General features: G+C 43.0%; 1 protein-coding gene across 1 annotated transcript in view; it reads right to left on the reverse strand.

The window, feature by feature from the left end:
- Positions 1-17,967, reverse strand: part of LOC139569798 (eukaryotic translation initiation factor 3 subunit C-like) — an 82,787-nt gene that overhangs the window by 22,296 nt on the left and 42,524 nt on the right. The window contains exon 19 of the mRNA XM_071391157.1: positions 3,100-3,291. Within this exon, the coding sequence (XP_071247258.1) occupies positions 3,100-3,291 (192 nt within the window). The remainder of the gene's footprint in view (positions 1-3,099; positions 3,292-17,967) is intronic.

Raw genomic sequence — 17,967 nt, forward strand, 5'->3', positions numbered from 1 at the left:
AAGGAGAGCCGCACACTCTAGGAGCTCAGATGCAAAAATGTAATATCCAACGTTTCGACAGCCAAGCTGTCTTCATCAGGGTATAATCACAAAGACTGCGGGATGACTTGTTTATATAGTGTCAAAAGACACACAGGTGTCTGTAATCATGGCCAAGTGTGGCCTAATATCATTGGGCCGCTAGCCAGCACCTAAATAGGTGTGCGTTTCTTTTTCTTCTAAACTAATCCAAGTTTATCATTTTAAAAAGGCTAATTGATCATTAGAAAAACCTTTTGCAATTATGTTAGCACAGCTGAAAATTGTTGTGCTATTTAAAGAAGCAATAAAACTGGCCTTCTTTGGATTAGTTGAGTATCTGGAGCATCAGCATTTGTGGGTTCGATTACAGGCTCAACATGGCCAGAAACAAAGAACTTTCTTCTGAAACTTGTCAGTCTATTCTTGTTCTGAGAAATGAAGACTATTCCATGCGAGAAATTGCCAAGAAACTGAAGATCTCGTACAACGCTGTGTACAACTCCCTTCACAGAACAGCGCAAACTGGCTCTAACCAGAATATAAAGAGTTGGAGGCCCCGGTGCACAACTGAGCAAGAGGACAAGTACATTAGAGTGTCTAGTTTGAGAAACAGACGCCTCACAAGTCCTCAACTGGCAGCTTCATTAAATAGTACCCGCAAAACACCAGTCTCAGCCATGTCTCAGACTGGCCAATAAAAAGAAAAGATTAAGATGGGCAAAAGAACACAGACACAGGAACTCTGCCTAGAAGGCCAGCATCCCGGAGTCACCTCTTTACTGTTGATGTTGAAACTGGTGTTTTGCGGACAGAGGAAGATTTGAAAAAAAGTGTTATGGACAGAATAATATGCTGGAGGAGTGCTTGACGCCATCTGCCAAGCATAGCACGTGATGGTCTGGGGTGATTTTGGTGGTGGTAAAGTGGGAGATTTGTACAGGGTAAAGGGATCTTGAAGAAGGAAGGCTATCACTCCATTTTGCAACAACATGCCATACCCTGTGGACAGCGCTTAATTTGAGCCAATTTCAAATTGACAAAGGCTTAACAGCTCAGAACTTATGTGGAAGAGGTCGCTGATCCCGACGTGCATATGGGTTTCACCTAGCCTACGTTTAGCCTAGTCTACATATTTAGTCTAGCCGAGCTTGGCCTACCTGTCGTCTCGATCTTTTCCTGTTCGGCTGGTTTAGCCTTGCCTAGCCTAACCCTAGCATACAGTGAGGGAAAAAAGTATTTGATCCCCTGCTGATTTTGTACGTTTGCCCACTGACAAAGAAATTATCAGTCTATAATTTTAATGGTAGGTTTATTTGAACAGTGAGAGACAGAATATCAACAAAAAAATCCAGAAAAACGCATGTCAAAAATGTTATGAATTGATTTGCATTTTAATGAGGGAAATAAGTATTTGACCCCTCTGCAAAACATGACTTAGTACTTGGTGGCAAAACCCTTGTTGGCAATCACAGAGGTCAGACGTTTCTTGTAGTTGGCCACCAGGTTTGCACACATCTCAGGAGGGATTTTGTCCCACTCCTCTTTGCAGATCTTCTTCAAGTCATTAAGGTTTCGAGGCTGACGTTTGGCAACTCGAACCTTCAGCTCCCTCCACAGATTTTCTATGGGATTAAGGTCTGGAGACTGGCTAGGCCACTCCAGGACCTTAATGTGCTTCTTCTTGAGCCACTCCTTTGTTGCCTTGGCCGTGTGTTTTGGGTCATTGTCATGCTGGAATACCCATCCACGACCCATTTTCAATACCCTGGCTGAGGGAAGGAGGTTTTCACCCAAGATTTGACGGTACATGGCCCCGTCCATCGTCCCTTTGATGCGGTGAAGTTGTCCTGTCCCTTTAGCAGAAAAACACCCCCAAAGCATAATGTTTCCACCTCCATGTTTGACGGTGGGGATGGTTTCTTGGGGTCATAGGCAGCATTCCTCCTCCTCCAAACACGGCAAGTTGGGTTGATGCCAAAGAACTCCATTTTGGTCTCATCTGACCACAACACGTTCACCCAGTTGTCCTCTGAATCATTCAGATGTTCATTGGCAAACTTCAGACGGGCATGTATATGTGCTTTCTTGAGCAGGGGGACCTTGCGGGCGCTGCAGGATTTCAGTCCTTCACGGCATAGTGTGTTACCAATTGTTTTCTTGATGACTATGGTCCCAGCTGCCTTGAGATCATTGACAAGATCCTCCTGTGTAGTTCTGGGCTGATTCCTCACCGTTCTCATGATCATTGCAACTCCACGAGGTGAGATCTTGCATGGAGCCCTAGGCTGAGGGAGATTGACAGTTCTTTTGTGTTTCTTCCATTTGCGAATAATCACAGAAACTGTTGTCACCTTCTCACCAAGCTGCTTGGCGATGGTCTTGTAGCCCATTCCAGCCTTGTGTAGGTCTACAATCTTGTCCCTGACATCCTTGGAGAGCTCTTTGGTCTTGGCCATGGTGGAGAGTTTGGAATCTGATTGATTGATTGCTTCTGTGGACAGGTATCTTTTATACAGGTAAGAAACTGAGATTAGGAGCACTCCCTTTAAGAGTGTGCTCCTAATCTCCGTCCGTTACCTGTATGAAAGACACCTGGGATCCAGAAATCTTTTTGATTGAGAAGGGGTCAAATACTTATTTCCCTCATTAAAATGCAAATCAATTTATAACATTTTTGACATGCATTTTTCTGGTAATTTTTGTTGTTATTCTGTCTCTCACTGTTCAAATAAACCTACCATTAAAATTATAGACTGATAATTTCTTTGTCAGTGGGCAAACGTACAAAATCAGCAGGGGATCAAATACTTTTTTCCCTCACTGTACATGTTGCGTCTTCTGCTTGGTTTAGCCTAGCCTACCAGTCATTAGTTCTGCTGGGTTTAGCCTTGTCTACCTATTGTCTCCTCTGTTGTTTTTGATTAGCCTAGCGTACAGGTAGTCTCTTCTCAATCCTCTACTGTTCTGCTGGCTTCAATCAGCCCAACCCCAGGTTACCTCTAGTCTTTTCTGCTGGATTTAGCCTAGCCGTAACCTACCAGTGGTCTCTTCGCAGAGTTTAGCTGAGCTGTAGCTTACCTGTCGCCTCTTCTCGATTTTCTCCTGCTCGGCGTTCCTCTCCTGCATGTTCCTCATGAGCAGGCCCTGGCCAAGCAGCTCCTTGGCGCGGCCACTCGATTGGATGTCCAGCAGGGCATTGTGGGCGTCCTTGATCATGCCCTGGCGGAAGGCACAGATCCCCAGCTGCACCATGGTTCTGTTGTACAGGATCTGGAGGGGGGAGAGAGTTGGGGGAGACATGGTCACACACACATAGTTCTAGCAGTCTGTGTGGGTAGGTGTACATACGCACACATTTTCTTTTAGCGCAGGGCTGGCTCTAGAGTGGGACCATTTAAATCACATTTTGCGTCTCTTTGACTTGGCTGTGCAAGTTTAATGTTTACTTGGTCGCATCAGTGCCGGCTGCAAATTCTAGTCGGTCACTTCACTCAAAGCTTTCGGTTTTTGGAGCGGCTGTAACATTGAGGATTTGGTCAAACAGGCTTATCTTAATCCCTGCAATCAAAGTGTCTGGCCTGCAAATCTCACTAGCGGGAGCCAGTCCCTCCCTCCCACTGGGCACTGCGAGTAGACAGCTTGTGTAGACATAAAAATGGATTTCTGAACTCTCAGAAAGAGATTTTAGGCACCGTTTTTACAACAAAGGCTGCTATGTTAGTTTTGGGTTGTTGTAACTGTCGGAATTCGGGAAGAAGGTGAACGCATTAAGATTGGTATATTATTGTGGCCCTGGTGGCACAAAATCAAAAGTCTGACACGGAGATGCTTGGGAATATGGTCAAAACGGGGGACCGTGTTGTGGGTGTTTCAGGGAAAAGGTGTACATTTGACCTCCATCATCTAGGACGTTGACAAATCTCTCCATTTTTGCCCGGTATTGCAGGCCTTCTCATACAGCTGCAACTGTATATGCATTTGTAAATCAAGGCCTTTCTTGAGTTGGGCTCTGGGATGGTGCAACTGTTGCGAATGTGAGCCTATGGTCGTGTGGGGGTAAAGGGTTGAGTGTGTACGAGTGTGTGGGTGTATGTGTGTATCCCACAACTGTTGCGACGGAGTAAAAGATGTTAGGGACAATAGAGGATGATTCACAACAATTGTTTGCTAATATAATAATTGCTTGTAATAATGTAATTTTGGTAATGGCGAGACTGGTAAGAGGTAAAATCCTTTTCATAAATGGCCTACATTACTACAAATATGAATAGCTAATTATGGAAAATAAGAAACAGGATTCTTAAAATATATATTTTTTGAGGGCTATATATAATACAAATCGAGGTGAGGGCGATGGAAATGCATTTGATCTACTTCTGTTCTGTAAATGGCACTGTGTGCTCTTTTCGAAGGATGGATCCCAGTCTTTTCAGGGCTATGGGATATGGGGGGTTGGAGGTGGTCTGCCGGGCATTGGGATGACAACCCAATTCGGGATGAGGAGGGCTTTTAGAGGGTGGAATAGTGGGGACCAATTGGAGGTTTACTTAGTAGCAATGCAAATATCATGGTACAGCTATATAGACACTCAATCATCATGTTACTTTTTAATGGTACGTTTACAAACATATTATGATAATTAGAATTGAAAGTTGTGTCTCATTATGGTAAGTGGTGAAATAAGTATAGCCAGTTACAATTGTAATGGCCTAGCTGATAATAAGAAAAGACGATCAGTATTTACCTGGCTAAGAGAGAAGAAATATAATATCTATTGTTTACAGGAAACTCATTCAACAATTTTAGATTAGGTTTTGTGGAAAAAGGACTGGGGGGGCGAAATATATTTCTCCCATGGGCAAAGAAATTCAAAAGGGGTGATGGTTTTAATTAACAGTAATTTTGATCCAAATGTACAAATTGTCCAAACAGATCAAGGTAGATGGATTATTTTAAATATGTTATTGGACAATAAACAAATATGGCTTATTAACCTATACGGTCCAACTAATGATTATCCAAGCTTCTTTGAAAATATATATAAGAATTTATCAACTCTACAAGCAACACTAGACTCTATTATTATGGTGGGAGATTTTAATACGGTCTTAAATACCTCTATGGACAGGAAAGGAAATCACACTACAAACTTTCACCCTCAGGCACTTAAGGAAATCATGAATGTCATGGATATATTGGAATTAGTGGATATATGGAGACTTAAATACCCTGACCTAGTGAGATATACATGGCAGAGGCTTAATCAAGCAAGTCGCCTTGACTACTTTCTTATGCCATTCTCTCTGGCACCAAAAGTTGAAAAAGTGTTCATAGGGGACAGAATGCGGTCGGATCATCACATAATTGGCATATATATTACCCACGAATTTCCACGTGGGCGATGATATTGGAAATTTAATCAAAGCCTACTAGATGATAAATTGTTTAGAACTAGAACTAGGAATTTATAACTGACCTTTTCAGATATAACATAGGTACAGCAGATCCCCTTATTGTATGGGACACTTTTAAGTGTGCCTTTAGAGGCCATGCAATTCAGTAATCATCTATAAAACAAAAGCAAAAATCGAGGAACTTATTCAAGAAAGATCCAGTGTAATATATTATAAAAAATAAAGCGAACTGGATTGAATATGGGGGAAAAAATTAACCAAATTATTTTCAATCTTCAATATAGAAATGCTACCAAATTTTTTAAAATTAAAACTTGTTACAAATGGAGTCACGCATGATTCACTGAATTATATTTTGAAAGAGGAAGTAAAGTACTTTAAGAATATGTTTTCGTTTCAGTCTCCTCCATCTCCACTAACTGAAAATAATTGTATGGATTGTTTCCCTAATAATAATGTAAAATGAACATTTGTACAGAAAGACACATGTGAAGGCCAAATTACAGAGGAGGAACTTCTTGATGCAATTGGGGCCTTTAATAAGGATGGGAAAACTCCAGGGCTGGATGGCATACCAGTGGAAGTATACAAAACGTTTTTTGATATACTCAGAGGACCATTATTAGCATGTTTTAACCACTCCTATATAAATGGTAGATTATCAGACACGCAACAAGAAGGTCTGATATCATTATTACTGCAACAGGACCCAAGTGGTATATACAGTGGGGAGAACAAGTATTTGATACACTGACGATTTTGCAGGTTTTCCTACTTACAAAGCATGTAGAGGTCTGTAATTTTTATCATAGGTACACTTCAACTGAGAGACGGAATCTAAAACAAAAATCCAGAAAATCACATTGTATGATTTTTAAGTAATTCATTTGCATTTTATTGCATTCCGTCTCTCACAGTTGAAGTGTACCTATGATAAAAATTACAGACCTCTACATGCTTTGTAAGTAGGAAAACCTGCAAAATCGGCAGTGTATCAAATACTTGTTCTCCCCACTGTATTTACCCCCCCCAAAAAATATGGCGGATTGGAAATGATGCAGACAATTACATTGATGGAAGCAACAATCTATTAAGATGATCCACCCCTTAAAATAATTTTTTTTTAAAGATTGGTAGACCAGAACTGACTATTTTAATTTGTACATAATCCCAAAATCATGCTGTGTTTGGGGGTGCAAGGACGTATTTTCAAAAAGAGGGGGGATTAGGGTTTTATCGATTTGCCACAGGGAAATAATAAATTGTGAAAAGTCAAAGAAGCTTGGATAAACAAGCTCAAAACGAGAAGATCATGATTGAGCTACTCTACAAACTGTTGCTCCTTTCCAGCGGTGGTGTTTGGTAAACAAAGGAAAAACGGCAAACGACTGGCAGCCTACGATTAACCATCAGATTTGTGGGAAGCAATTTGTAACAAGTTGCTAGAATAGTTTCTTACTTTGGTTTCATTGTAGGTTGCATGAGTCAGTAGCCAGCAACAACGTGGCTAACATTAGCTACACTAACATGCTGACCAGACCACATCAACACGCGCATGTTGATTTTGTCCACCTACACCAGACGCGATCAGGACACGCAGGTTGAAATATCAAAATGAAGTCTGAAATATCAAAACTAACTCTTTGCTGTTTCTAGCTAATTTGTCCTGGGATATAAACATTGGGTAGTTATTTTACCTGAAATGTACAAGGTCCCCTACTCCGACAAATTAATCCACAGATAAAAGGGTAAACTCAGTTTGTTTCTAGTGATCTCTCCTCCTTCAGGCTTCTTCTTCTTTGGACTTTATACGGCGATTGGCAACGCACTTTAAGGTGACGTACTACCGTCAACTGGAGTGTGGACCTCAGTTCATCTTTCAATCCCCCACGTGGGTATATGCTCCTAAAAAAACTATGGGAGATGGGAGAGGCGGGACTTGCAGCGCATCAAGCATCACAAATGGAACCAAGTTCTATTTTACCGCATGGCTATGCAGACGCTCGTTTATGAGCGCGAGCAGTGTGGGTGCAATGATTGAAAAACATGTGTACATTTATTTTGCAACGCGAGCAGTGTGGTCAACATGTAACGCTTGTTTTTCTAACTGTCCAGTGCAGTGGTTTGCTTAGATAACCTTTGATTGCTGTAAAGCACTGTCTGTTGCAAATTTGGCTACTCAATAGAATCATCAATGCATATAAATACAAGAAACTGATGTCATGAGGGGCCAGTGAGGATCAGGTTACAATGAATCACGGTTCTACAGAGATATCCCTACCTCCCGCAGAGAGGGAGAGGTATAGAGGGATTGATTGGGGGGGGTGGGGTTTATGACCTCACGCCCATCGTAATTTATAAGGCAGTAGCCCAACTCCTTCCTAGTCTCTAATGTAAGAGACTGGAATGTGTGTGCCTCATGAAGAATCTACCTTAGAACTGTAACATGCAAAAAATGTACTATGGACACGTTATATTTCACCAGACAAAATGGTGGTATCAATGATAGATGGAATATGAAAATTAATGTCGTTTTTGTTACGTAATTAAAAGTTAAATGACGACGGTACAACGAAAACATGGTAACTTGAAGAGTTTTCATAATATGTACATGACGTTTACATACATGTGCGTTGTGTAGAAAATATCCTGATCAAAGAGAATGTTTAAATTTCACCTTTATTTAGCCAGGTAGGCAAGTTTACAACTCTCATTTACAACTGCGACCTGGCCAAGAATAAAGCAAAGCAGTTCGACACATACAACACAGCGTTACATATTGAATAAACAAAACATACAGTCAATAATACAGTTGAAGAAAATCTATATACAGTGTGTGCAAATGAGGTAAGAAAAGGCAGGTAAGGCAATAAATAGGCCATGGTGGCGAAGTAACTACAATATACCAATTAGACACTAGAGTGATTGATGTGCAGAAGATGAATGTGCAAGGAGAGATACAGGGGTGCAAAGGAGCAAGATAAATAAATAAATACAGTATGGGGATGAGGTAGTTGGATGGGCTTATTACAGATGGGCTATGTCCAGTTGCAGTGATCTGTGAGCTGCTCAGACAGCTGGTGCTTAAAGCTATTGAGGGAGGTAAGAGTCTCCAGCTTCAGTGATTTTTCAATTCATTCCAGTGATTGGCAGAAGAGAACTGGAAGGAAAGGCGTCCAAAGGAGGAATTGGCTTTGGGGGTGACTAGAGAGATATACCTGCTGGAGTGCGTGCTACGGGTGGGTGCTGCTATGGTGACCAGTGAGCTGAGATAAGGCAGGGCATTACCTATCAAAGACTTGTAGATGACCTGAAGACAGTGGGTTTGGCGACGAGTATGAAGAGAGTGCCAGCCAACGAGACCATACAGGTCGCAGTGGTGGGTAGTATATGGGGCTTGGGTGAAAAAACAGATGGCACTGTGATAGACTGCATCCAATTTGTTGAGTAGAGTGTTGGGGGCTATTTTGTAAATGACATCGCCGAAGTCGAGGATCGGTAGGATGGTCAGTTTTATGAGGGTATGTTTGGCAGCATGAGTGAAGGATGCTTTGTTGCGAAATAGCAAGCCGATTCTAGATTTAATTTTGGATTGGAGATGCTTAATGTGAGTCTGGAAGGAGAGTTTACAGTCTAACCAAACACCTAGGTATTTGTAGTTGTCCACATATTCTAAGTCAGAACCGTCCAGAGTAGTGATGCTGGGTGGGCGGGCAGGTGTGGGCAGCGATCAGTTGAAGAGCATGCATTTAGTTTTACTTGCATTTAAGAGCAGTTGGAGGCCACGGAAGGAGAGTTGTATGGCTTTGAAGCTCGTCTGGAGGTAAGTTAACACATTGTCCAAAGAAGGGCCAGAAGTATGCAGAATGGTGTCGTCTGCGTAGAGGTGGATCAGAGAATCACCAGCAGCAAGAACGACATCTTTGATGTATACAGAGAAGCGAGTCGGCATGAGAATTGAACCCTGTGGCACCCCCATAGAGACTGCCAGAGGTCCGGACAACAGGCCCTCCAAATTGACACACTGAAATCTATCTGAGAAGTGAACCAGACGAGGCAGTCATTTGAGAAACCAAGGCTGTTTAGTCTGCCGATAAGAATGTGGTGATTGACAGAGTCAAAAGCCTTGGCCAGGTTGATGAATACGGCTGCACAGTAATGTTTCTTATCGATGGCAGTTATGATATTGTTTAGGACCCTGAGCGTAGCTGTGGTGCACCCATGACCATTTCAGAAACCAGATTGCATAGCGGAGAAGGTACAATGGGATTCGAAATGGTCGGTGATCTCTTTGTTAACTTGGTTTTCGAAGACCTTAGAAAGGCAGGGTAGGATAGACATAGGACTGTACCAGTTTGGGTCTAGAGTGTCTCCCCCTTTGAAGAGGGGGATGACCGCAGCAGCTTTCCAATCTTTGGGAAGCTCAGACGATACGAAAGAGAGGTTGAACAGGCTAGTAATAGGGGTTGCAACAATTTCGGCAGATAAGAAAGAGAGAGGGTCCAGATTGTCTAGCCCGGCTGATTTGTAGGGTTCCAGATTTTGCAGCTCTTTCAGAACATCAGCTATCTGGATTCGGGTGAAGGAGAAATGGTGGGGGCTTGGGCGGGTTGCTGTGGAGGGTGCCGGGCAGTTGACCGGGGTAGGGGTAGCCAGGTGGAAAGCATGGCCAGCCGTAGAGAAATGCTTATTGAAATTCTCAATTATAGTGGATTTATCGGTAGTGACAGTGTTTCCTAGCCTCAGTGCAGTGGGCAGCTGGGAGGAGGTGCTCTTATTCTCCATGGACTTTACAGTGTCCCAGAACTTTGAGTTTGTACTACAGGATGCAAATTTCTGTTTGAAAAAGCTAGCTTTAGCTTTCCTAATTGCCTGTGTATATTGGTTCGTAACTTGCATATCACTGGGGCTATTCGATGCTAATGCAGGACGCCACATGATATTTTTGTGCTGGTCAAGGGCAGACAGGTCTGGAGTGAACCAAGGGCTATATCTATTCCTGGTTCTACATTTTTTGAATGGAGCATGCTTATTTAAGATGGCGAGGAAGGCACTTTTAAAGAATAACCAGGCATCCTCCTTGACACCTTTACAAGCAGAAACAGCAATGAAACACGAAGAGGGAGGGGAAAGAGATCTTTCTCGTACTACTGTTGGATTCCCAGCATGGCTGTTCTTGTGTGGATTTTTTTTTTAACCTGGTATCACAATTCATTAGTGAGAGGATTCTTTACAGTGTTCCTTACATTGGTTAAGTTACGCCAGTGGTATTAAAAGTCAGGGTCACGGCCGCAGGGAACTGCAGTATGGTCGCCAAAATGTTTAAAAAATGGGATTTTTTTTTTTTGAAGACCATCAGGGACCAAATAAGGTGAGAAAATTGGTCAACTACAACAGCTAAGACATTTGCTACCTTTTGAAAACTGTGAGGTAACTATTAGTTGCAACAGCAGCAATTTAGCCATCTATTCACGGTTATTCATCAATGCTAAATCTTGCTCCTCAATGCTAACGTTACCCATTTGAACAAATATTGGGTAAAGGCTGTCGTTATGTTTATCAAATTTTATTAGTCACATGCAACGAATACAGTGAAATGCTTACTTACAAGCCCCTAACCAACAACGCAGTTAAAAAAAACATGGATAAGAATAAGAAATAAAAGTAATTAAAGAGCAGCAGTAAAATAACAATAGCGAGACTATATACAGGGGGGTACTGGTACAGAGTCAATGTGCAGGGGCACCGGTTAGTTGAGGTAATATGTACATGTTGATAGAGTTATTAAAGTGACTCTGCATAGATGATAACAGAGAGTAGCAACAGTGTAAAAGAGGGGGGGGGAAATGCAAATAGTCTGGGTAGCCATTTGATTAGATGTTCAGGAGTCTTATGGCTTGGGGGTAGAAGCTGTTTAGAAGCCTCTTGGACCTAGACTTGGTGCTCCGGTACCGCTTGCCGTGAGGTAGCAGAGAGAACAGTCTATGATCAGGGTGGCTGGACTCTGACCATTTTTAGGGCCTTCCTCTGACACAGCCTGGTATAGAGGTCCTGGAGGGCAGGAAGCTTGGCCACTGTGATGTCCTGGGCCGTTCGCACTACCTTCTGTAGTGCCTTGCGGTCGGAGGCCGAGCAGTTGCCATACCAGGCAGTGATGCAACCAGTCAGGATGCTCTCGATGGTGCAGCTGTAGAACCTTTTGAGGATCTGAGGACCCATGCCAAATCTTTTCAGTCTCCTGAAGGGAAATAGGTTTTGTCGTGCACTCTTTACGACTGTCTTGGTGTGCTTGGACCATGTGAGTTTGTTGGTGATGTGAACACCAAGGAACTTGAAGCTCTCAACCTGCTCCACTGCAGCCCCGTCAATGAGAATGGGGGCGTGCTCGGTCCTCCTTTTCTTGTAGTCCACAATAATCTCCTTTGTCTTGATTACGTTGAGGGAGAGGTTGCTGTCCTGGAACCACACAACCAGGTCTCGGACCTCCTCCCTATAGGCTGTCTCGTCATTGTCGGTGATCAGGCCTACCACTGTGGTGTCATCGGCAAACTTAATGATGGTGTTGGAGTCGTGGCTGTCCATGCAGTCATGAGTAAACAGGGAGTACAGGAGGGGACTGAGGATCAGCGTCGCGGATATGTTGTTACCTACCCTTACCACCTGGGGGCGGCTCGTCAGGGAGTCTAGGATCCAGTTAGTTGCAGAGGGAGGTGTTTAGTCCCAGGGTCCTTAGCTTATTGATGAGCTTCGAGGGCACTATGGTGTTGAGCGCTGAGCTGTAGTCAATGAATAGCATTCTCACATAGGTGTTCCTTTTTTCCAGGTGGGAAAGGGAAGTGTGGAGTGTAATAGAGATGGCATCATCTGTCGATCTGTTGGGGCGGTATGCAAATTGGAGTGGGTCTAGGGTATTGGAGTGGGTACAACATTAAAGTATCCAATTTTAGGGAATATTCATGTATTTGTTTGATTTCTCGATAGCCATTGCTATTTGATTAGGATCCTTATTAGCTGTTGCAAAAGCAGCAGCTGCTCTTCCTGGGGTCCACACAAAACATGACATAATACAGAACATTAAGACAACAGCTCAAGGACAGAACTACGTTATAAAAAAAGTTTTACAAAAGGCACATGTAGCCTACATATCAATACATACACACAAACTATCTAGGTCAAATAGGGGAGAGGTGTTGTGCCGTGAGGTGTTGCTTTATGTTTTTTGAAACCAGGTTTGCTGTTCACTTGAGCAATATGAGGGAGTTCCATGTAAAAATGGCTCTATATAAAGCTTTCTTGAATTTGTTCTGGATTTGGGGACTGTGAAAAGACATCATGGAACATTGAGTGGAACGTTGAGTCAAATATAACCCATTTTTAAAACCTCTTATAAAGTTGGTTTTGTAGCATAAACTGGGAATTTGATTTGACTAATTTTAGGATTGTCTTTTCATATCTGCAAAGTAGTTAAAACGCTATCAGTTCCACTTTAAACTTTAGATCACCGTTTACTTTGTGTGCTAAACGTGACAAGTTTTTTTGCAATGGAAGTAATAAACTCAGCAAAAAAAGAAAAGTCCCTTTTTCAGAAACCTGTCTTTCAAAGATAATTTGTAAAAATCAGATTTTCATTGTAAAGGGTTTAAACACTGTTTCCCATGCTTGTTCAATGAACAATAAACAATTAATGAACATGCACCTGTGGACCGGTCGTTAAGACACTAACAGCTTACAGACAGTTGTCAATTAAGGTCACAGTTCTGAAAACTTAGGACACTAAAGAGGCCTTTCTACGGACTCTGAAAAACACCAAAAGAAAGATGCCCAGGGTCCCTGCTCATCTGCATGAACATACCTTAGACATGCTGCAAGGAGGCATGAGGACTGCAGATGTGGCCAGGGCAATAAATTGCAATGTCCGTACTGTGAGACGCCTAAGACAGCGCTACAGGGAAACAGGACAGACAGCTGATCGTCCTCACAGTGGCAGACCATGTGTAACAACACCTGCACAGGATCGGTACATCACACCTGCGGGACAGGTACAGGATGGCAACAACAACTGCCCGAGTTACACCAGGAACGCACAATCCCTCCATCAGTGCTCAGGCTGTCCGCAATAGCCTGAGAGAGGCTGGACTGAGGGCTTGAAGGCCTGTTGTAAGGCAGGTCCTCACCAGACATCACCGGAAACAATGTTGCCTATGGGCGCAAACCCACTGTCGCTGGACCAGACAGGACTGGCAAAAAGTGCTCTTCACTGACGAGTCGCGGTTTTGTCTCACCAGGGGTGATGGTCGGATTTTTGTTTATCGTTGAAGGAATGAGCATTACACCGAGGCCTGTACTCTGGAGCGGGATTGATTTGGAGGTGGAGGGTCCGTCATGGTCTGGGGTGGTGTGTCACAGCATCATCGGACTGAGCTTGCTGTCATTGCAGGCAATCTCATTGCTGTGCGTTACAGGGAAGACATCCTCCTCCCTCATGTGGTACCCTTCCTGCAGGCTCATCCTGACATGACCCTCCAGCATGACAATGCCACCAGCCATACTGCTTGTTCTGTGCGTGATTTCCTGCAAGACAGGAATGTCAGTGTTCTGCCATGGCCAGCGAAGAGCCCGGATCTCAATCCCATTCCCCCCAGAAATGTCTGGGAACTTGCAGGTGCCTTGGTGGAAGAGTGGGGTAACATCTCACAGCAAGAACTGGCAAATCTGGTGCAGTCCATGAGGAGGAGATGCACTGCAGTACTTAATGCAGCTGGTGGCCACATCAGATACGGACTGTTACTTTTGATTTTGACCCCCCCTTTGTTCAGGGACACATTATCCCATTTCTGTTAGTCACATGTCTGTGGAACTTTTTCAGTTCATGTCTCAGTTGTTGAATCCTGTTATGTTCATACAAATATTTACACATGTTAAGTTTGCTGAGAAAAAACGCAGTTGACAGTGAGGACGTTTCTTTTTTTGCTGAGTTTAGTTGTGCATTTCAACAGGGAAATGGTTGTGTTTTTGTATTCTTATGATTGGGACCTACTGGCTTATTACGTCCAAGTTTATGCACTGCTTATCCTTTAACATCATGCTGTGTGTGAATGCTGTCTTTCCATCGGCCCTATGCAGTGGTGTCGTGGTGCTTGAAGTGGGTATACTCAAATTTTGCCAAAAAGTTCCCAAACGGCCCACCCAGTGAAGGAATGGCACCCGGTGTGAAAAATCCACAGTTTTCGTATAGATTGTTCACTCTCAAATCTCACTTTTTTTTTATATAGAAAAAGTCAACAACAATGCTTAAACCACAATCTGATTGGATTGGCCTGTCAGGGCCTGGCTCCCCAGTGGATGGGCCTCTGTCCACCCAGGCCCATCCATGTCTACGCCCCTGATGTAAACAGGCATGATGACAACTGCGCATCACAAATTGTCCACTAACCAACACGCCGGACTAAACTTTTTCAATACCTGCTTTGCATACCCATTGTTGCCTTAGTTAGAATTTACTGTAGATATAAGTTGAAACATCTTTTCTACCCTACCGGCTACTGATGTCATTCTTCTGTGAGCTGCTCCATGCCAAAACCAGCTGAGAGCTGCACACTCTTACTCCCTGCAGATGATATTCCGCTGAAACTAAGCTGTGTGCACAGCGAGCATGTGACTATATTTCATGTGCTTTGTGATTGTGTATGCTACTTTGTGCACGATCTCTCTTTTGTACTACATACTTAAGTCATATACCTCCACTACATTACTTTTATACGCATCAGTAGGGATTAAGTAGTGAGTATAAATAATGCCCACTGAAAAAAAAGTGGGTTTACGCTTATACACTCCACTATACCAATAGCCCTTTGTGTTTTATAAAAAATGGACTCTCCTACATGAGTGCGCTGAAGGCTTATAGGTTTGTCACTGCGCAAACATGTCTATAATAGAAATGAAGGCTGTTAAGATATTGATGTCTCAAGAAAGGAGTGTACATATTTGGCCTGGCGAAGAGGTGTTATACAGTGCATTCAGAAAGTATTCAGACCCCATGACTTTGCCATATTTTGTTATGTTACAGCCTTTTTCTAAAATTGATTAAATAAATGTTTTCCTAATCAATCTACACACAATACCTTAATGACAAAGCGAAAATAGGTTTAGACATTTTTGCTAATTTATTAAAAATAAACAGTAATACCTTATTGGGTGGGCCCAATAAGTATTCAGACCCTTTGCTATGAGTCTCGAAATTGAGTTCAGGTGCACCCTGTTTCCATTTATCATGGAATGTTTTTACAATTTGATTGGAGTCCACCTGTGGTAAATTCAATTGATTGGACATGATTTGGAAAGGCACACACCTGTCTATATAAGGTCCCACAGTTGACAGTGCATGTCTGAGCAAAAACCAAGTCATGAGGTCGAAGGAATTGTCCGTAGAGCTCCGAGACAGGATTGTGTCGAGGCACAGATCTGGGGAAGGGTACCAAAAAATGTCTGCAGCATTGAAGGTCCCCAAGAACACACTGGCCTTTATCATTCTTAAATGGAAGAAGTTTGGAACCACCAATACTCTTCCTAGAGCAGGCCACCCGTACAAACTGTGCAATCTGGGGAGAAGGACCTTGGTCAGGGAGGTGATCAAGAACCTGATGGTCACTTTGATAGAGCTCCAGTTCCTCTGTGGAGATGGGAGAACTTTCCAGAAGGACAACCATCTCTGCAGCATTCCACCAATCCGGCCTTTATGGTAGAGTGGCCAGATGGAAGCCACTCCTCAGTAAAAGGCACATGAGAGCCTGCTTGGAGTTTGCCAAAAGACACCTAAAGGACTGACCATCAGAAACAAGATTCTCTGGTCTGATGAAACAAAGATTGAACTCTTTGGCCTGAATGCCAAGCGTCACGCCTGGAGGAAACCTGGCACCATCCCTACGCTGAAGCATGGTGGTGGCAGCCTCATGCTGTGGGGATGTTTTTTAGCAGCAGGGACTGGAAGACTAGTCAGGATCGAGGGAAAGATGAACAGAGCAAAGTACAGAGAGATCCTTGATGAAAACCTGCTTCAGAGCGCTCAGGACCTCAGACTGGGGTACGTTCACCTTCCAACTGGAAAATGACCCTAAGCACACAGCCAAGATAATGCAGGAGTGGCTTCAGGACAAGTCTCTGAATGTCCTTGAGTGGCCCAGCCAGAGTCCGGACTTGAACCCGATCAAACATCTGGAGAGACCTGAAAATAGCTGTGCAGCGACTCTCCCCATCCACCCTGACAGAGCTTGAGAGGATCTGCAGAGAAGGTGGGAAACTCGCCAAATACAGGTGTGCCAAGTTTGTAGTGTCATACCCAAAAAAGACTCAAGGCTGTAATCGCTGCCAAAGGTGCTTCAGAGTAAAGGGTCTGAATACTTATGTAAATGTGAGTTTTTTTAGTGTAGATTGATGAGGGAAAAAAACTACTTAATCCATTTTAGAATAAGGCTGTACGTAACAAATGTGGGAAAAAGGGAGCTGATTACTTTGCAAATGCACTGTACTTTCGGTTTCGTACACAAGCTTCAAACAGCTGAAAATACAATATTTTTGGTTATGGAAAACATATTTCACAGCGGTTTAGATGATAAAAGGATTCTCTACACTATACTTGCTTGTTTTGTGACAATTTATGGATACGATTGCGGCTGGTCAGATCTGCACACCAGTAAATAGCTAACATTAGACCGCATTGGAAATTATGCAGACAATTACATTGGAAGCAACATTCTTTCCGCAATATTAAGCTGATCCACCCCACAAAAAAAAACAAAAAAACGAAAGAAAAAAAAACACTAGACCGCAAGTAGTCAGATGGCTCGTTGCAGAAAAAGGTGCATGTTCAAAATGATAACCAGCTAACATAAGCTAGCTATGTTGGCTATTAGTTCCTATCTAGCTAGCATAGTAGCTAATATAGCTAGCTAGCCAACACCACAGATGAAAGGGTTAGTTATCGTCATCTTTGCCTAACAGGTCACATAGCTATATGCTAAGCTAGGTCACAAGCACTTCGCTACACTAGCAATAACATCTGCTCACCATGTGTATGTAAAGAATACAATTTGATTGCATGCAGGTCAAGGCATGTTGACACAAGCCTGATTATTAGTGAATTAACTAAACTAGTATTTGCAACAGGAGTTCGATTTTGGTCACTATGTCCAATTCATCCTTTTCTCAAAACTGCACCATTCTGTTGAGCTTGCCGCTGCTGATTATTGTCTCTGTTAGACATTCCTCGGCATTGTGCAGTGCTCGTGGCTCAGGCGGTGAGTGGCGTCTGGCATAGCAGCAGCTTTGTTATGTAGAGGGACTATCGGCAAACCCAATATAAAAGGGCTGATAGCCTAGAAAAGACTAATATCGGCTTAGCCGATTATCGATTGATCTCTATACAAAATATTAGGAACAACTTCCTAATATTGAGTTGCATCCCCTTTTCGCCCTCAAAACAGCCTCAAATTAGACTGGGCATGGATTCTACAAGGTGTCGAAAGCGTTCCACAGG

The sequence above is a fragment of the Salvelinus alpinus genome, chromosome 3, assembly GCF_045679555.1.
Source record: "Salvelinus alpinus chromosome 3, SLU_Salpinus.1, whole genome shotgun sequence".
Lineage (NCBI taxonomy): Eukaryota > Metazoa > Chordata > Actinopteri > Salmoniformes > Salmonidae > Salvelinus > Salvelinus alpinus.